Source organism: Nannospalax galili, unplaced genomic scaffold (assembly GCF_000622305.1).
Source record: "Nannospalax galili isolate Female #2095 unplaced genomic scaffold, S.galili_v1.0 scaffold561, whole genome shotgun sequence".
NCBI lineage: Eukaryota > Metazoa > Chordata > Mammalia > Rodentia > Spalacidae > Nannospalax > Nannospalax galili.
Window position 1 is genome coordinate 245,312 of NW_008344825.1, and position 20,790 is coordinate 266,101.

The following is a 20,790-nucleotide window of genomic DNA, read 5'->3' on the forward strand; positions in this document are numbered from 1 at the left end:
CCTCTGCCTCCCAAGTGCTGGGATTAAAGGTGTGTGCCACCATGTCCAGCCTGGACTAAAAATATTTTTAGCTAATAAAAATGAAATGTAAAAGGCATTGTAGTAATGTGAAAAACGATTATTATTTGGGCTAAGAAAAAAAAGTAGTATATAAAATATGTGTAATATAAACCCAAACATCTGTGTCTGAAGAAAAATCTGGATGTCTCATGGTAGAATGATCATGGGTTTTGGAACTGGAAAACTAGAATCAAGCCACGCATGGTGGTATACACCTTCACACCTTTAATCCCAGTACCCAGGAGGCAGAGGCAGGCAAGTCTATGTGAGTTTGAGGCCAGCCTGGTCTACATAGTAAGTTCCAGGCAAGCCAGGGCTACATAGCCAGGGCTGGAGAGATGGCTCAGCGGTTAAGAGCACTGATTGCTCTTGCAGAGGACTCAGGTTTGAGTCCTAACACCCACATGGTAGATACGAACCGTCCTTAACTCCAGTTTCAGGGGAATCCAAAGCCCTCTTCTGACCTCCGTGGCATTGTGCAACAGGTGCATTCACATACATGCAGGCGATACACTCGTACACATAAAATAAAAATAATAAATAAAATATTTTATAAAACGAAACTAACGACAACAAAAAAATAAGAACTTGTGTTGCTCTGTGGATACCAGACACTATTGTAGACATGGTTTGACCATGGGGTTTGATATTTGGGGCCAAATAATTTTCTGCTGGGGAGGTTGGCCTATGCACTGCAAGGTGAGAAGCAGCAGTCCTGCCTCTGCCTCTGAGTGCTAGTAATACTGTCTACCTTCTCCTCTGGTGGCAATGGAAAACATCTCCAGACAGTCCAGGGAAACATGAACAGAACTGCCCCCAGTTGAGAGCCTGTTACCTGTGCACAGGTATACAGTGTTTACTTGTATATAAAATGGTTGAACAATTCCAGTCTGTTATTAGACAACTTGAGATCATCTTCACGAACTCCTGGTTCAGGGTCTGACTCTCACCATTGTGCAGTTAGTACTGACTGAGTAGGAGGGAGGCTGAAGGGCATTTCTCCTTTCTGTATTCCAGGAGATTGAAATGAAAATAAAGTTAGAAAACAAAACGAAGAAGAAATAAAGCCAAGATGGGGTTAGAAGATTGTATAAATTTATAAATAAATGCATAAATGTCCTGTTTGCCAGTTAGAAGAATTTTGACAATAACTTCTTTAGATCTGAAGTGTGGGGATGGCGGGGGGCATTTAAGTTCATCTCTCTCTTTTTTTTTTTTTTTTTGGTCTTTTTGAGACAGGGTTTCCTTGTAGCCCCAGCTGTCTTGGAGCTCACTATGTAGACCAGGCTGGCCTCAAACTAACAAAGATCCACCTGCCTCTGCTTCCCGAGTGCTGGGATTAAAGGTGTGTGTCACCACGCCCCCGGCTAAATCCATCTCTTTACCAAAACTTCCTAGGAAATATATTCATTCAACCTTGTCAATAAATATGCTCCCCTTGAACTCTGATATTCTAGACCTCAGGATTCAGAGATTAGTACTATACCTTTTTCTCCTAAGCTAGAGTAGGGAATAATATGATTTCCAAAGCCAACATTAATTTCTTGTATGCACACTGACTTTATAGAAAGTTGCATAGGGAACATGACATTTGCCTCCATGGAAGAGAATGAGATGGGAGACTTTTCACTGTGTAGGCCTTTTTTTTAACTACTATAGGATTTTTAATTACATGATTATATCACCCACATAAGGCTTGCTTAAAATTAAATTTTTTAAGAGTAATAAAGACAAAAATTTTATGATCTGGACCCCTCATGGCTGAAGACTAATACATTAAAAAATAAGGGCTTAGGAGTACAGCTTCGTGGAAGAACACTTACCTTACATGCACCAAGCCCTGGGTTCAGTCTTTTGCACTGCAAGAAAAAGGAAAATTAGAAGGGCAAGGCAAGAGGACAGGGAGAAAGGAAGGATGGATGGGTGGAAGCACAGGCATTTTAGGGGTGTCACCCAAGATAAAGTCTAACCGTGAAAATTCAGGATGTAGATCTTTCCTGGAGAACATCTCTCTGAAGTTGCAAAATATAATTACTTAAATTTGTATTTGCTTTAAATTTAGAATCACAAAGTATGAGGCTGGAGAGATGGCTCAGTGGTTAAGAGTACTGGTTGCTCTTGTAAAGGTCCTGGGTTTGGTTCCCAGCACCCATATGGCAGCTAACAACTGTCCGTAAATCCAGTTCCAGGGATCCTATGCCCTTTTCTGACCTCTGTGGCCACTGCATCACACAGGTGCACTTACATACATGCAGGCAGTACACTCATACACATAAAAAAGAACCACAAAGTATAAGCTGTTTCCTTTTACCCATTTTTAAGTGTATAGTTCAATGTTGTTTCCTAGCTTGACATTGATTAACAGATTTAAAAACTGAAAGTCTAGCCAGGCGTGGTGGCTCACGCCTTTAATCCCAGCACCCGGGAGGCAGATGCAGGTGGATCTCTGTGAGTTCAAGGCCAGCCTGGTCTACACAGTGAGTTCCAGGCCATCTGGGGCTACTGGGAGACACTGTCTCAAAAAAGACCAAAAAAAGAAAGCCAAAAACATTGAAAGTCTAAGCCTGCGGCACAGCGTCTCATTCCTCCCAGCCCCAGCTCCTGGCAGCCACTCTTCTGTCTGCTGTTTTCATGTTGTTGATTGCTATGGGTGTCGTGTATCAGTTGAATTACACGGATCATTTATTTTCATTTTTGTTATTCTCAATGATCAACTGTTCCTCATTGACACAGGAAAATCCAGCCACTTTATTCAATACATTATGTACTTGGTCTTCCTTCAGATTCCCACAAAGCTGAAAGAGATGTTAAATATTTGTATTTTTGCAACTCATTCATTTCATTCATTACCATAGTGTACTCAGAATTCACTGTGTTGTAATATAGAATAAGACTTCATTCCTCTTTATGGCTGAGCATAGTCAGTGAGTCAGTGTGTGTGTGCACATGCACATATGCACACGAGTGCATATTTTCTTTTTTGATGAACATTGGGCTGCTTCTCCCTCTTGACTGTGATGAACATGAGTGTGCAAATACCTTTTTATTTTTTAAATTTTGGGAGACAGTTTTTCTTTGTAACCCAGGTTTGTCTGGTACTCTAACCTATGTAGCCCAGGCTGGTCTTAAACTCGAAGCAGTCCTGCTTTAGCCTCTCAAGTGGTGGACTTATAGGCATGCATCACCATGCCCAGCTGCAAATACCTTTTTGAGGTCCAGCTTCTAGCTTTTGGATGTATACTCAGAAATGGAGTTTCTGGATCTCATGGTAATCCTGTTTGTAGTTTTTTGAGGAATCCCCATATGGTTTTCCACAGTGAGTATATCAGTTTACATTCCTGCCATCTATGCACAAGGCTTCCAATTTCTCCATATTCTTGCCAACATTATTGTTATTTATTATTTTTATTTGCAACAGGATCTTACTATGTAGCTCAAGTTGGCCATTCTGGAACTTGCTTTGTAGCTCAGGCTGGCCTAGAACTCATAATCTTCCTTCCACAGCTTCCCAAGTGCTAGAATTGCAGGCATATGCCACCATGACAGACTGTTTTTTTAATTTAATTTTTTTCTTTATTATTTTTATTTTGTGTGCAATGCCCATGGCGTCAGAGGGTGTTGGATCCCCTAGAACTGGAGTTACAAATGGTTGTTAGCTGCCATGTGAGTGCTGGGAATTGAACCCAGGTCCTCTGCAAGAGAAGTCAGTGCTCTTAACTGCCGAGCCATCTCTCCAGCCCCCACTTAATTTATTTTTGATGTGGACATCCTAATGGATACGAAGTGATATATCTTATGGTGGTATTGCTTTATTTCTTCAATGTTGAGCATCTTTTTTTAAAAAAAAAGTCTTATTTTTATTATTTTTATTTTGTGTGTATGAGTGTATTACCTGCATGTGTGTAAGTACAGCTGTGCTGTGCATTGTCCATGGAGGTCAGAAGAGGGCATCGGATTCCCCTGGAACTGGAGTCACAGACAGTTGTTAGCCACCATGTGGGTGCTGGGAATCGAATCTGGGTCCTCTGCAAGAACAGTCAGTGCTCCTAACTCCTGAGCCATCTCTCTAGCCCTTGAGCATCTTTTTAGTGTATGAAAAGACAATTTGATGAAGCATTTTTTTTACCATTTGTATATTTTCTTTCATTAAAAAAATATTTTATTATTTTTATTTTATGTATATGCATGTATTGCCTGCCTGTAGGTCAGTGTACCCGTGTTGTGCAATGCCCGTGGAGGACAGAAGAGGCTGTCGGATCCCCTGGAAGTGGAGTTACAGACAGTTGTTAGCTGTCCTGTGGGTGCTGGGCAGCTAACCTGGGTCTTCTGCAAGAACAACCAGTGTTCTTAACCACTGAGCCATCTCTCCAGCCCCCCATTTATATATTTTTTTGAAGAAATGTCTGTTAAAGTTCTTTGTCCATTTTAAATTTTGATCACATAATTTTGTTGTTCATTTGCAGAAGTTTCTTTTATATCTTCTGGATACCAAACTCTTATTAGCAATATAGATATTTAAATATTTACATTTTCATTGTTGGTAGTGTCTTTTGTTCAACTTTGTTGAAAAGTTTTAATTTTGATGCATCAAAGCTACTGTTTTCCTCTATTACCCATGTTTTGACTATCATCCCCAAGAAGTCATTGCCATTGGAGTATGATGGTGTATGCCTGTAATCTCAGCACTTGGGAGGCTGAAAGATCATTCTTTTAAGGCCAGACTGGACTATATAGAAAGTTTCAGGCCAACCTGGGCCATACAGCAAGACCCCGCCTTAAGAAAAAAAAAAAAAAAAAAAAAAAAAACATCAAGGGTCTATAAAGTGGTAATCACAGCTACTCAAGAGCTGAAGTAGAAGAGTCATAGGTTCAAGGCCAGCCTGAGCAACTCAGTGAGATGCTGCCTCAAAAATAAGCAAGCAAACAAAAAACAAAAAAAATTTTTTTTTTTTTTTTTGAGACAGGGTCTCCCTGTAGCCCCAGCTGTCTTGGAACTTACTATGTAGACCAGGCTGGCCTTGAACTCACAGAGATTCACCTGTCTCTGCCTCCCAAGTGCTGGGATTAAAGGTGTGCACCACCACACCTGGCTATAAATAAAATGTTTTTAAAAAATAAAAAGAAAATTATCAAATCCAGTGCCATGATGTTTATCTGTGTTTTGTTTAAAATGTATTTTAGTTTCAATTATGTGTATGTGTATGGGTATGTGCCGTTAGAGGCCAGAAATGTCAGATCCCCCTGGAGCTGAAGTTACAGGCAAATTATAAGGTACCCAGTGTGGGTGCTGAGAACCAAACTCAGGTCCTCTGGAAGAGCAGTAAACTTTCTTAACCTTAGAACCATCTCTCCAGCTCTGAGATTTGCAGTTTTAGGCCTTATATTTAGATCTTGAATCCATTTTAATTTAATTCATTACTTTTCATGTAGATATTCAACTTTACTAAAACTGTTTGTTCAAGGGATTGTCCTTTCTCCATTGAATGTTCTTAACATCTCTGTCAAGGATCATTTGACCATGTGCGTGAACGTTTATTTCTGGGGTTTCTTGTTCTGTTCCATTAGTCTATTGGTTATATAATGGGTTTTGAAACCAGGTTTTGTGAGCTCTCTAACGTTGTTATTCTTCAAGATTGTTTTGGCAATTCTGGAGCCCCCTTGAATTATGTTAAGTTTATGTTTTAATTTTATGCAGTTGTTGCTAAAAAGTGCTAGAGAGGTGAGGGTGGCTGGGGTTGATTCCAAGTAGATGGCTTTAGCTGGTTTTGTTCTAGAGGACTCCTCCTCGATAACCAGCTGCTCCTCAGTGTCTTCAGGATTCAGGTGACTGTCCAGTCACTTCATTCAACAGCTCTTGTACTTTCTCTCCTTTCAGATTCCCACAAAATTAAAAGAGGCATTGAGACTTGCCAAAGAGTGTATAGAAAAGAGACTCATTGAAGAACAGAAGCAGGTAAGCTGGTAACAGTTCCTCATTGCCCTGTGGTCTTTTAGTGTCTCTGTTCCCTGCCTTGGGATTCAGTGGTTGGCTTTTGACTGATTGTTTACCCCATACTTGCTCTCAACCAGATTTTGGGGTAGGTGCTGTGACACAGGAGCAGAATATTCCACAGTGTAGCCCTCAAGCTACTGATCCAAGAGAAACAGGCACATGTACAAACGTAGTCATCCCTCATGATCAGGGCTTCCTAGGTGGAGGTGGTTGGTAGCATGCGTGCTCCATGTGGTAAAGATGCCATTCTTCCGTAAACAAGAGATGGCAGAAAGAAATTAGGAAAGTGAGAAGGATCTATATCCCTTAGCATACCCTTCTCCCTGACATTTAGACCTGAGCTTGAGACATAGAGGTCAAGAAAACTTTTTTATCTTAACAGTGTAATGTGGCCAAACATGTTGGAGAAGAGTTTCATTGAGAAACTGCTTTAGAGCTGGGTGTGGTGGTGCATGCCCGTAATCCCAGCACTCCGGAGGCAGAAGCAGGCAGATCTCTGTGAGTTCAATGCCAGCCTGGTCTACATAGTAAGTTCCAGGCCAGCTGGAGCTACAGGGAGATCCTGTTTCAAAAAAGAACAAAAAAAAAAAAAAAACAAAAAAAAAAAAAAAACAAAAAAAAAAAAAAAACAAAAAAAAAAAAAAAACAAAAAAAAAAAAAAAACAAAAAAAAAAAAAAAACAAAAAAAAAAAAAAAACAAAAAAAAAAAAAACCCAAAAACAACCAAACTGCTTTAGGTAAGATTTGCTTACATTTGTGGGGGATCATGGTCTCTTCTAGATTCACCAGCATCGTAGACTTACAAGAGCTCAGTCACACCATGGATCTGAGGAAGAAAAGAAAAGGAGAAAGATCTTAGCTCGAAAAGTAAGCCCATCACCCCTGTATTCTCTTTCTAAATTCTTGATTACATGTGAAGAAAATCCAAGGCTAATGGTGCACATTTAATGACACATTTTGTGCTATATCCCACTGAAAGCTAAAAGTATTTCCAGATGACTGCTTTGAAGCTTTAAAAAGGAAAACACATCAGTAGTGCAATGGACCATATAGTTTCCTGAATTGGTGGGCATATTGTGGCATAATGTAATTAGAAGAAATTATTGGCTTGATATAATAAAGTCATGTTCTTGGTTTTATTTCCCCCTTTGGCTTGTGACTTCACCACATTAAGTTATGAAGCCAAATATCCCTTTCTCTTTAGCTAGTTTAACTGTATGCCTGGAAAAAACATTTTTTTTTAAGTAACTCTCAGCTAAAATGTGATTATTTTTTTCTTATCACCCACCCTTTTATTTTTGAAGAAGTCAAAACGATCTGCTGAAAATAGTGAAGAGCAGTCAGCAAAGTACAGCAACTCCAATAATTCAGGTAATTGGTTAGATTGTCTTGGGGCCCAAGATCCAGTGGTACAGGTCAGGAGTCTGTAGATGGTCTGGAGATTTGACTGAGCAGTGTAATAATGTAGAGATTAGAAGAACTCTGTTCCTAATGAAGGAGTGTGATAGCATTCATAAGCTTAGGGCTTAAGGGCTGGGAGGATCTCAGAGGTACTGGGTACTTCTCCCATTGTACCTCTCCATTGATGGCTAGACTCTGTCAATCAAAGATGTGGGAGCATTTGACAGAAATGAGCCCCAGTCCTGCTTTTTGCTCTGACCTCATGTAGTGGGAGGATGTGCTCCCTGAGTAGATTAAGGAGTAGACTCAGCAGTGTAGGGGAAATGCAGGAAGATTGTTCCAGAAAGTCCAGAGCAATGCATAGACCCTGTCCTGAGTTGACAGTTCTCAAACATTCTCAGCTGCCCCTCCTGTGGCCCTGCTGCCTTTGCGCCTAACATATACTCATCTTTAGACCAGCTTGAGGATCAGATTGAGTGACCCTTCTGTTTATGAATCTATGAAATAGAGTTCAATATAGAGAAGAGGAGGTTTTACTATGCCCCAGGCAATTTCAACTCTGGTGGGGGCCTGGGGCGGGGAGGTAAGGCATGGGAAAGAAAGATTGAAGAAGACTGAAGTTACCTGATTATACTTAAAATAGATAAAGGACCCCTCAGAGGAGAAGCTGAAGATACAAAGAAGAGAGTAATTGAGAATCTAGAGGGCCAAGGGGTGGCACTGAGAGCCCCACTGTCAGAGTCAGGTGTGGAGGAAGCCCGGGTCTCTTCCTGAACCCAGGGGAGACGGCAGGGGAAGAAGCAGAAGGGCTAGGTATGATATATATGCCTCTAGTCCCAGCTACTTGGGAAGTTGAGAAAGATTACTTGAGCCCATGAGTTTGAGACCAGACTGGGCACTCTAGAGAAGATGGAGGGAGCGAGGGAGGGAGGGAGGGAGGGATGGCTAGACCACAGGTTATGCCTCATTCTCCTTGGTCAACTCAGCTAGGAAGATGTCTGCCAGGAAGGAGACACTGAGGTGCCTAGGAGGATTGAGCTGTAACCCTGAAGGCTAGACTAGCCACAGCTGGAGAATGCAGGCAGTGGATGTGGGCAGAGCTGGAAATTGTAAAGTTGGAAAGTAAAAGTGACTAGAAGGAAGATGAGAATCTCACCCACCACAGCATCCAGGCTGGAGACAGAGAAAGCTTGAGGGAGAAGGAGGAGGAGAGGTCCCAGTAAGGACCAAGGCAGGCTTGCATGATGACAGCTGCTGTGCCTGGCAGGTAATTTCAGAGTTGGAAGTCTATTTACTCCATGGTTGATGGGATAGACATGGACTAGTCACTGTCATTGGGAGGCTGAGATTCATGTTTCCAACCAGTATATCTATCTGCTAGTGACTCTAAGGAGCTAGTTCTTTATAAAACAGAGAACCTATACTCTCCACCTTCTTGAAACCATGCCTGCTCTGTGCCACATAAAGCTAGAGCAGACATGAAAGAAATCCAAGAGAGAGCTAAGAGTATAGCATAGCTGGTAAAATGCTCTCCTGGTATGCACAAGGCCCTAGTTTTAATCCCCAGAATGCACAAACCAGGTGTAGTGACACATGCTTGTAATCCCAGCACTGAGGAGGCAGAAGCAGTAATCAAGAGCTCAAGGGTATCTTCAGCTACAGAGCAAGTTTGAGGCCAACCTGAGATACATGAGACCTGTCTAAAAAACAAACAAAAACTCACCAAAGGCATCTCAAGAGTTTAGGAAAGCCAAGTATTGATTGTTTATGGAAGTGTGTAGATCAGTTGCCAACCCTACTAGATTCGCACGTTCAGTTTTCTCTCCATTAAAATATGTTAGTAACAGTATCAAAGAAGCTTTGCTGAGTTTTCTTCCATTTTTAGTAAAATAATTTGCATACAGATAGCTGAGGAAATATTGTGAATAATGCAAGGTGTGGCTTAATTAGGACATATCTCCGGTGTTTATGATGTCCGTAGGGCACTAACATGTCCTCTGAGTCAGTAGAGTGATGGTTAGAGGCCTAACCTGAAGAGCTAGTGGTGGCTTCTCAGTGGTGAGTATAACAGCCCTCCCTTTGGGTATGTGTGCCTGTCAGCCCATTGGGTATGTGTGCCTGTCAGCCCAGGCAGCACCAAGTGAGGGAACCCTTGTTATCCTTCCCATAGCACTACACCTCTTCCCCAGAAGAGGCCTATGTAGGAGCCTCTGTCTGCCTATGAAGCTACTTCCCTCAGGCGAGGATATTTTTTAGGGATTTTCAAGCTGCTAGGAGATAGTAAACTTGTAAAATATTGGATTTTGCATATTATTTTACCATAAATAAGGATGTTTACTGAATTTCATGTAAGAAAAGGTCTAGAAAGCCCACAGATTCTCTGGGCTGACCCTCTTTAACTGAATGTAGCTGCTGGTAAAATTGAGCTTGTACAGAAAATAAGGCTGGGCGTGGTGGCACATTACCTGTAATCCAGTGTGGAGGGTGAAGCAGGAGGATCAAGAAATTGAGTCCAGCCTAGGCTGCTTAGCAAGACCCTGTCTCAAAAGTGAATGAATGAGTGAATACAAGTCTGATGTGGTAAATTCCAGTGTTCCCATTGGAGGCTGAGACAGGAGGATTGTGATTCCAAGGAGGAAAAGGATGGAGAGAAGGAAGGAGGAGGCAGGGAGAGAGAAAGAGGGAGACAGGGTGGGGGAGATGGATGCTGTGAGGAGCTCCTGCTTCCCTTGGGGGAGGACCCCGCCAAGCTACTGTGCATGTCTTTGTCCTAGTTCAGGAAGAGATACTGCAATCAATGCCTGTGCTGCTGATCTCCACAATGGCCAGTGAGCCTTAAGTGGCCGGGGGAAGAAAACAGACCTCTAGCGCTGGAGTGAAAACCTATGATCATTGGGTCCAGTGTCTAGAATTTTTGTCCCTTATCACATTGTTCCACAAGGTTCACATACTGGGCCAAGTACAGATTCTTAAACAGTGTTGAGTCTCTGCTCACACCAAGTTTCAAACACTGCCTTTGGTCCCCATGAGGATTTCTTTGTGTTTTATCTTAGCAGGATCTGGGGCCAGCTCACCTCTTACATCCCCATCATCTCCAACTCCACCCTCTACAGCAGGTTAGTAAAGGGGTGAGGTGACATGCCTCCTTCCTCTCTAACAACAGGGGGAGCTCTGCACTTTCTCCTGCCTTGGCCTACTGGTCTTCTCCAGAGGGACATTTGTGAATGCAAATTGGCTGTGATCTGGGGGAGCTGATGGGCTAGGTTTCCAAGCTCAGCTCTCATAACGGAAGGACTAGTTTCAGGACCACTGGCTCCCTCTGGCTCAAACTTGTTTGCTGAAAAGCCTCCTGTAGGACTCCTTGGATTAGAGATTGTCTTGGAGTGAAACAACACATTGTTGACCTGAGTCCTTGTCGTGCCAGAGCTTTCTCCTTCAGGAGACCTTCCATGTTATGGGTTTATTGCAGAGCAGAGCTGATAAGATGCCCAAGTACAGAGTGACCTATCTCCACAATCTGATTTCTTCATAACTACTTACACTCTGTTCTGTTCTCAAAAGCACTTAATTATCCAAACAACCTTTGTTTCATCTTTGTGAATTAAATCAGATACAGTGATTTTTGTCTAAAAAATTGAAAAAGAATTTGTTTTTTGTAATACTTAAAAATCTCCAGTTCTGTGGCATAGTGTCCTAATACTGTCATATTTCTTTCTTTCCTTTTTGAACTAAGATTCTTTCTCTAATCGTTTTGTAATCCTAGTAAAACAATGTGCGGCACATCTGCTTTACTTCTTCAATGAACATGTTCTAGATGTCTAAGACACTAGCTCTACTGCTCCGTTTATTGACTGTCCTTGGGAGAGTTCCATCAGCTCTTTGAACGGAGACTGGTTGACAGGGCTGATATGTGAGGTGGCAGTGCTATATTCATTAATGCTCATGGTAAGGAGCCACCAAGAGTGTTAGTGTGGCCTCTGTTAGATCTGCAGGCCTTCCCGAGAAACAAGCAGATGCAGGAGGTTGGTTTGAACCCTGTGCTGCTAGCCATTGGCTGAGAGTGGTTACTGTTGCTCACTGTAGAATGTTTTAGGGCCAGGGCCAGTCTTATGCAGCAAAAGCCTTAGCTCTTGTCAGTTCATTTTACAACAAGTTCCAAATAATACTCAAAACAGATTTTTTTTCAGGGGGGATCTTTTTGAGACAGCGTCTCCTTGTAGCCTCAGCTGACCTGGAACTCACTGTGTAGATCAGGCTGGCCACGAACTCACAGAGCTCCACCTGCCTCTGCCTCCTGAGTGCTGGGACTGAAGGTATGTACCACCATACCTGGCTTGGATCTGCCTTTTATAGAGTTTTGCTGTTTGGGCTGATCAGAAATTTCTAGAAGTCTATTGTTCAGACTATTTTGAGTCTTATCCAGATGACATGGCATTAATTTTATATCATTTGAACATGTTAAGGAAATGTAGAAAATTAGTTGTGATTCCTTAGCCTTCATTAACAAGGGGGAGCGTGTTTAGTGTGCAGAGCACCTCACTGTGTATTAATTAAATGTGGTCTCCAGTAGTTTTTGGCCAGTTCTCATCTTTAACTACCTTGTGGTATTTACAGTCTAGCAGGTCTTTGGGCGGGGGGGATTTCTAGTTACCTCTGCTTTGAATGGGAGTGTCCTGATAAGTTTACACAAAATGAGACCCCTTTCAAAATAAGAGAAGAAAATTTTAGAGCCAATGTTGGAAAAGCTTCAGGTTAGGGGAGTGGGAGTGGCAGGGTCAGTATTGTGAACAGAATGGCACCTTCCCTGAAAGGGCCCATGAGCATGTTGAGGGAAAGCATTTTGAAGCCTGAGCACAGGACTATCAGGAGAGTCCCTGCTAAACAGCAGCTTCGTCTTTATTTCCTTTAATGTTTTTGTTAATGAAATTATTGAATTATTCACCCAAAGTCCATGCTCTGACCTCTACTGGCTGTTACTTGTAATGCATCTCAGAAATACCTGATATTCAGCATTTGCCTACTCACCTAGCATTTCAGGTCCTAAACCGGGTGCTCACAGTGAGTCTGTTCACTCCAGATGTACTTAAGATGCTCTTGCAGGGAGCCTGTGGTTTGCCAGGAACTGTGTGTAGCTCTGAGTTACAGAGATGAGCAGACAGGCTCCAAAATGACAGACACAGTTGAGGAAGGCAGATACTTTCCTTAGGTCCAAGCCCAGCGAGAATTTTCTTCCAGTAGTTCCTCAGAAATAAAAGATCTTTACCGAAGTTCTTCAGCAAGCAGCATCTTGAACTTTGTCCTGTGCTGGGCACTAGTCAACCACAGGAGGCATGCTGGCTCTGCCTTCAGGGCTTCTGCTGGATGAGGGGCAGCTTTTGGCTGGTCAGCCCCTGCCGGGGAGGAAGGAGGCTTCTTAGTGGCCTCATCTTTTCCCTGCCCCTCTTCATTGCAAGGATGGAAGTATATTTACTCCATTTGTTTTTACTTCTAGGCCAAGTTTATGTCTTTATGCCACGGATAGTGTCTTTAGTTTTATGATGAAATGCAGTTTTCAGAAATGAAGGGACAGTCTTTGTTTTTAAGGGCTGGTATTAATTTAAAAGAACTGTTGCAAAAGAGAACATCTCAGCCACAGTTCAACTGGAACCCATGAGAACTGTTCTGGTGATCTGGAAACAGAGGCCATGATCACTGCTTGCTATTTCTGGGAACTTGGGCAAAGTACTTGGCTTGTCTGTGCTAAGCAGGTTTACCACTGGTAGATGAGTGGAATGACAGTGCTACCTACTCAGGTTATTAGGGCTCAATGGGGTCCATGTGTAAGGGCTTAGAGCAGTGCTGATGTACCTTAGAGTAGTGCCTACTACTCAGGCTTCAGATGAACCAGTTTCCATAGCAAAGGTTTGTTTAACCTCGTCTTTAAAGGGCAACAATAACTGAAAAATAAACAGCAGTTAGAGGAAATCATACCACCTTTCCCTCCAACCAAGCAGATGCTAAACCCTGTATGAACGTACCCTCTGGCAGTCTGCTCAGCTGTAGAACAGCAGCAGCAGGTCGGTCTGGGCATCTGATTCTCTGGAACTGGAGTTACAGGTAGTTATTAGCCACCATGTGGGTGCTGGGAACCAAACCCAAGTCTTCTGGAAGAGCAGCCAGTGTTCCTAATCACTGAACCATCTCTTTAGCTTGTGTTGTTTTTGATTTTTGTGGGTTTGTTTTGTTGGTGTTTTTGAGACAAGGTCTCCTTGTAGCCCTAGCTGGCCCTGGAAGTCACTGTGTAGACCAGACAGGTCTTGATTTCACAGAGACCTCCCTACCTCTGCCTCCCAAGTGCTAGGAAGAAAGGCTTGCACTATGCCTGGGTTCATGTTGTTTTTAATAATCTGTTGTAATTTGTAGTCATTATTTAGTCCTCATGATTTCCTGTCTAATGAGAGAGGATTTTAGTTTAGCTCTGTTTCATAGAGGAAGAAACTGAGCCTCTAGTAGCATTAAGAGAACTTGGCCAAGGTCATACAGGTAAAGGAAGTTGCTAGAGCCAAGATTTGAACTTGATTCTGCTTTTGTTCATCTACCTCACCAATTTATTGAGTGCTTGCTTTTTTTTCAGGGTACATCAAAGACCCCTAGCACTTAAATACCGCTCTGCTTATGTGATAATTCTGAATGTAGAGGGAAAACACTTGGGCTGCCTTGTACCTGGACCTCTTGTCTATTGTGACCTTGGTCAAATAATTTCCATTCTTGAAAGCTGTCTTTTGAAAGAACCCTTGGACTAGTGAGATGGCTCAGTGGGTGAAGGTGAAAAGGAAAGAACGAACACACACACACACACACACACACACACACACACTCACACGCACACGCACACAGAGCAGGTCTGCCCTGCAATGCCTTCAGTGGTGCCCCACCCCCAAGCCCACTCTTCGACTGCGCCCCTGCTATCAGCAGGGAAAAGGGGTGGCTGGGTTTTTCCAGCCTCAGTAGCAGGTTGATCAGCCTGCCCTGACCCCTGACCCTTCCCCCACAGATGAGGTTTTCCTCCCTGCAAAAGGGGCAGATTTTCCAGAGGAACTCTGGATTCACTGTGGGGAAGCATTATTTTCACTTTGAAACCTAATTAGTTTGAAAGAAGACAATCTTTGCTTTTCTAAATGACCTTATGGAAGTTTCACTAGATTAAGGTGGCCTAAGGGAGGACATCCCACAGCGAGCTCTTCCTAGGAGGTTGCCCACCCAGGAGCTCTGCCTTAAACAGTGTCCTGTTATTTTGTTCTCAAAGATGTGTCCATTTTAAACAATAAAAGACGTGCTTAAAAAAGCAGTGAGTTTTCTGATTTTTCCCTTTTGATAAACCTCCTTTGGTTAGTAATAATATGCAGAGCAGAGCACAGGCATCTGTTCTGCTGGCTCTTCAGACAAGGGAAACCTCCATGGCTCCTTTGAAGTCAGTGTTATGCTTGTAAATAGATTTTTAAAAACCCCACCTAACTGGTTTGGAGAAAGAATGTGAAAAAGTGGTTCCCTAATTCCTTTGCCATGTCCTAAAAGGGTCACACCTGTGTTTGTAAGCCAAGACATTTATGGTTAAGTATATCCTAATTTTGCAGTGAGAATAATTACCATGTGATTCGGACTAATATTTTACTGTCTGTTACTGTTTAAATGACACTAAACTCTGAATAATGATCTCTCTCTCTCTTTCTCTCTCTCTCTCTCTCTCTCTCTCTCTCTCTGCTGTTTTCAGTAGAGCATGCAACATTTTGAACGTGACTTTTCGGTAAAGTAAGCTATGCTGATTTCTCTAGCTTTAAAGATGCTCTGTTTCTGTATGTGAAATTGGACCCAATGTATTTCTATTACTGGACACACGGGAAAGCAGATTTGAAACTATTTCCTTGTTGGGACATTTAAGTGAAATACAGCATCTTTAAAAGGCACCCAAGTAACTTCATCTGTATTCATTTCATTTCCATCATGACCTTCAAAAATCTCATTTTCACTCAGATTTTAGTTTGGAAATACAGCTCTGAAACTGCAAATCCATAGCATGGTATTTGACTGCGTCTTAATTTTGGAAACTATGACTCTCAAGCTTTTACTGCAGAAATTTTGGTTCCTAGTTATTCTGATGAGTACATGGTGTTAGGCAGTTGAATTCTTGGTTATAGGGAGACATGTTACTGACTTATTACTGATCACACAGAAAGTTTTTTCAAAACCAGACATGAGTGTAGTCTCATCTGCCTGAGGCCAAAGTGAAGGTGACCCCCAAGAGCTGAGTACACTGTGTCCAGATGTCACTGATTGCCCCTTTTCCCGAGAGTGGGTTTGGTGTAGTCCAGTGGCCAATGCCTTCCCTCCCAGAGCTGGAGAAACTTGATTTCCCATTGCTTGAGAACAGGTGGCTCCTAGGTGTCCTCTCCTCAAGGCTGCTCTGATCTTGGCATAGCATCCCTCCACAGATCCAACCTACATGATTGTTCTTGATGTACCAGAGTACACCCTTTCCAGCACCTTCACTGGATTGCCATGTTTCCATTGGATCTGGTAGAGGGGCTTCTGGGAAGGGTGGAGGACCTTGTCAGGACTTCTGTATAAGAGAACCTGAGCTGGGAGATCGGGACTGATCTGGTTGTAATTGTAGATGCACTGTTTGGAGCATCCGTGTCTTACTGTTGCCTCACATAACCACCAGTCCAACATGGACTCTGCCCTTGTCTGTGGCCTGGGGATAAGGTTATTAGAGGCCTATTGGCAGGAGGGATTTTATGGTTTAGGTGTGGAGGGAGTGTATGCATCAGTTGTTCTAGGTCTGTCCAGGCCAAATAGCCAGCTTTCATTTGTTCTCTGGCCCCTCCCCTTCTCCCTGCCTGACACTGTTGCTGTGTCCTTCTACTCAGTGACTTTTAAAAGAAGCTAACAGACCCTTAAAAGGGCAAGAAAAAGCCAAAGGCAATGGATGGAGTTTGTCCTCAGTCTCTAGTGTGTTCCTGCCGCTTATAGTTTTGCCCTTGTAGTTCTAGGGCCTCCCCTCAACTTTCCATGTCCCCTCAAAGTTAGGTTCTAACCTCCCCTTGACTTAATGTCCACATCAAGATTCACCATAATTCTAATGAGTCAAGTGAAGAAAAATGGGCCTCATGGAACACCAGGCCCCTTGGGACTGTTTGGTCTAGCTCTCCGTGAATAGATAGCTATTGGGGTTGCTACTGTTCCCCACTTGTGTTAAGCAGCTACCTCACGCAGCCCTGTCATCCGTTTGCTATGTAGTCACTTCACAGCACTTTGAATGGTATGTTTATACTACCTACTTCTTCAGAGATATGGTCAAAGTGGTAACAGTTTCAGCCTTCACTTAGAAAATGAAGATCCATTTACTGAAGCCACCAACTCCCAAAGTACATGTGCACTTTTAATTTGAAGTGTTTGGTGAAGTTAGAATCAAGGGTTGGTTTTCTGTGAAGCCAAGCTTTGTTCTGTGCCAAGATGACTATGCATACCACTGAGTCCAAGCCTATAGTAGGCCTGTCTCTGGTTTCCCTGAATCCTAGGCTGGAGGGACAGCCAGTCTCTGGACAGCCAGTTGCAGACATGTAAGGCCCGCAGTGCTGTTGTAGTTCAGGTCTGCCTGCTGATCTTAGCCTTGAATTGATCGTTAGCCAGGAGTCAGAGTGCAAAGCTGGGAAGAAACCCTGTAGCTCCTGGTATACAGTGGTCCTGAATGTCAGAATACATTCCACTGCCCTCTTCTGACCACTAGGGGAGTGTCTGGTGTGGGGAGGGGGTTGGGGGGGGGCTTCCTCTGTTGTCCTTGGTAGTGCAATCAAGCAACTTAGTTCCCAGAACTTCAGCAGAAGCCTCCTCCCCCCTGGCATTTCACTGGTCATTGCCAAAAGCACTTTGGCGGCATGCTTAGACCCTTATTTTACTTTTGTTTCTCAACTGTCACTTCAGGATTAAATCCTTTTTATCTTTATAACCCTGTGACATAAAGCCAGGAATATCTTCCCACAGTCCATCCTAGCATAAAACATAATTGAACATCATTGTTATTGAGTAAAACCAATGCAAATTACATTTTGTTCATTTGTCTATTTAATCTGTATTTGTACTGTTATCATTATTTGAGAATTCTAAGATTGCAGAGCATGAGAATGTGCACTTGTGTGATTCTTTCATTTCAGCTGCCTTAGGTTGGGGTAAAAGATAATAAAGGAAGGTAAGTGGTTTTCTGTGAATTGCAAGTCTTCAAGCCATTGCCTGCCACACTTGATAGAACCAAGAAGGGGAAAAGGGTAATGTTAACCACAGACAGGGTCTTGAAGAACAGTGTTCACAGGACATGGGGCGGTAACTACAACATAGTAACGTTTAGTAAGGCACTGCTATTTCTGTACATTATTTGGTCCTGAAAGAACAAGTCACCCAGTGATTAAAAAATACAAAATTCAGCTGGTGAGATGGCTCAGCAGGTAAAGACATAGGCCAACCAAGCCTGATGACCTGGGTTCAATTCCTGGGGTCCACATGGAGAGAACTGACTCTTGCAAGTTGTTCTCTGACCTCTACATGAGCAGTGTAGCATGTGTGTGAGTGCATGTACACACACAATAAATATAAAAGGAAAAAGTGAATTTCAAGTTGTTCATAAGCCTGGAAGTTGAGGAAGTTTTAGACACCTACCCAGTTTCCTCTCCTTGAGGCTGCCTAATGCTGCAGCAGAGATGTTTGGTGTGAGCCCATTCTGTTCCTGGCTTAGCCACAGTGGGAAGAAGAGTACCCAACGGACTCCCTGAGAGAGCTACTGCCACTGCGACCCATTTTCTAAATTCCTGCTCAGTTATTAGCATTTTATATTTCTTTAATGCAGCCCAACAAGAATGATTTAAGAGACTCCTCAGAGAAACACACACATAATGCAGCTGGCACTGGCTTCTGGCTGAGAATCCTGAGTTGCTTACCCTTCTGAAACGGGTTAAGAGATGTTGACCGTCTCCAGGTTGTCTCTGCTGAAAGCCGAAAGCAGCTTTCCTTCCATATACTTTATCTCGTAGACTCTGCTCTGGATCTTTTCCAGTAGTACTTGCTTTCTCAAGTTAAGATCCAGTTTTGTGGGGTTAGGGTGATGGCTCAGTCAGGTGCTTGCTTTGCAAGCATGAGCACTCATTTTGGATCCCTGACACCCATGTAAAAAAAATAAAGGGACTAGAGAGATGGCACAGTGGTTAAGACCACTGGCTGCTCTTGCAGAGGACCCAGGTTCAATTCCCAGCACCCACATGGCAGTTAACAACCATCCATAACTCCAGTTCCAGGGGAATCCAACACCCTCTTCTGACCTCTCGCAGGCATTGAATGACACAGATGTGCTTACATACATGCAGGCAATACACTCATACACATAAAAAAATTTTTAAATGAAATTAAAATCCAGGAGCAGCAACATATACCTGTAAACTCCACTGCTACAGAGGTGGTGACAGAAAGATCCCTAGAGCTTCCTAGCCAGTCACAGCCTTCAAATATTGTGTGGGGCAGTAGCCAAGCATTGTTGATCATTTTGGAGTAACTGGTATTCAGGTAGCCCAATTCTGTGCATGCAAGTATCTGTCTCACATTGTAAACTCAGTAGGTAAAGCTGTCCCAAACCTAAGCTACAGAGCTGGAAATGGAGTGAGAGCTTCCTCTAGTAGAGAATGTCACATTGTATGGTTTCATGTAACCTTTGGTACCTGGTTCATAGCTCTTCTCACATGACTATTTGGTATCTTGGTCCCTCTGAAAACATTTAGTCTTCACTAAATCCATTCTGACCTGGTCTGAGTAGCAGCATGCAGGGTAGAAAGGTGGAGTACTGACTGTCCCTTTCCCCTTGCCTCTGCAGGGCTATCTTCTGCATTACCTCCTCCTCCACCACCTCCTCCACCACCTCCGCCCCCACCAGCAGGACCCTTGCCAACCTCGGGCACAGAGATGTCTGCCCCGCTCCTACCCCAGGCTATGAATGGCATGAGCCGTGGGGCCTTGCTCAACTCCATCCAGAATTTCCAAAAGGGAACTTTGAAGAAAACCAAAACCTGTGATCACAGTGCTCCTAAGATTGGCTGATGCTTCCTGTTTACATTGGGGGGTGGGGGGAATCCTTATCCTCTAAAGTACCTGCTTCCTAGGTGAGTCTTTACAGAGCCTCCCTAATGTACCTTCTTCCTGGGTGACTCCTTGCAGAGCAAATACAGTCAGTCTTACAGATATACTCCAGTAAGGCTTTTCAAGAGGGAAATGCCCTCCAAATAGAGTAAAATAGGGCCAGCATTGCTGCCTTAACATTTTGCTCCTCTGTGACTAAGTCTTGGTCATCCTCTGATGGGCATCTTTTAGGGGCAGCAGCATATGAGGAAACAATATTTTCACCAGCTAAAGGAAATGGACAGAAAAAAGCAGTGACAACATTCTGTCACAGCATTGAATGGCCTTCATGTTACAGTCCCTCCTCCATCAGAAATGTTCTTCACGTAGCTCATTTCTCTGAAGAATTTTCTGGTTATTTCTTAGGTAATTCTGGTTTGTGCTACCTTTATTTCACCTCAGACATTCATTAACATTATAACCAAGACATAGTTAAGTTGCTGAGTCAGAGAAGCAAGAGATCTTTATTTTCTCCTAAAACAGAACAGGAAGAATTTCCCAGTCTCAAGTTCCAGTGGGAATCTTGTTGTGGTTTATGAACTCCAGGCTGAGAATGACTACTCTGGAGTTACAGTTTTCAGTCAGAATGTATGGAAACAGAAAAACATCTTGCCAATTAAAGGATCTTCTTAGTCCTCAGCAATTAAATCAAGTTTGGGGTATAGGGAGGGTCACTATTTTAAGTAAATCTGGCATCTATAGGAACCAATTCTGACTTTTGATTTATCCAAGTTCATCTTTTTGTTACTCAGTTACTAGAAATCTTTTATCCCATGATTTGCTTAAACTTTTAAATAAATTGCACTTTAAAGGATTATAAATAATCCATTTTAAAATTCAAGTACACACATCAGTGTTGGTTACTATGCAGAAAGAATGTCATTGTGTATAGTTTCATGTAATCTGTGATAAATGTTCAGCTGTATTTTTTTTAAAATAAACCATGTCAAGAAAATGTGTTGTCTGTGGCTTTGTGAATTTCAAATGAGAACTTTCTACAGCGCCTTTGTAAACAAAAGGGTAGAGTCATAAAATACACTCCAAGTTTCTTTCTCCCTATATTGTCTGTTTTTATTTTGTATGTATGGGTGTTTTGTCTGCATATATGTAAGTATACCATGTACATGCCTGGTACCCTCAGAGAG

General features: G+C 42.7%; 1 protein-coding gene across 11 annotated transcripts in view; it reads left to right on the plus strand.

The window, feature by feature from the left end:
- Pxk (PX domain containing serine/threonine kinase like) overlaps nucleotides 1–20,604 on the plus strand; it is a 51,709-nt gene extending 31,105 nt beyond the window's left edge. For 2 of the 11 annotated variants that reach the window (XM_029567387.1, XM_029567390.1), the window contains 5 exons: nucleotides 5,936–6,013; nucleotides 6,833–6,919; nucleotides 7,357–7,423; nucleotides 10,507–10,569; nucleotides 19,344–20,604. In XM_029567387.1, the coding sequence (XP_029423247.1) occupies nucleotides 5,936–6,013; nucleotides 6,833–6,919; nucleotides 7,357–7,423; nucleotides 10,507–10,569; nucleotides 19,344–19,567 (519 nt within the window). In that variant the 3' untranslated portion in view covers nucleotides 19,568–20,604. Of the gene's footprint in view, nucleotides 1–5,935; nucleotides 6,014–6,832; nucleotides 6,920–7,356; nucleotides 7,424–10,506; nucleotides 10,570–15,203; nucleotides 15,237–17,643; nucleotides 17,679–19,343 lie in introns of all 11 variants that reach the window. The other 9 variants (XM_029567391.1, XM_029567393.1, XM_029567395.1 and 6 more) reach the window with 9 other exon arrangements.
- Nucleotides 20,605–20,790: the final 186 nt, after the last annotated feature.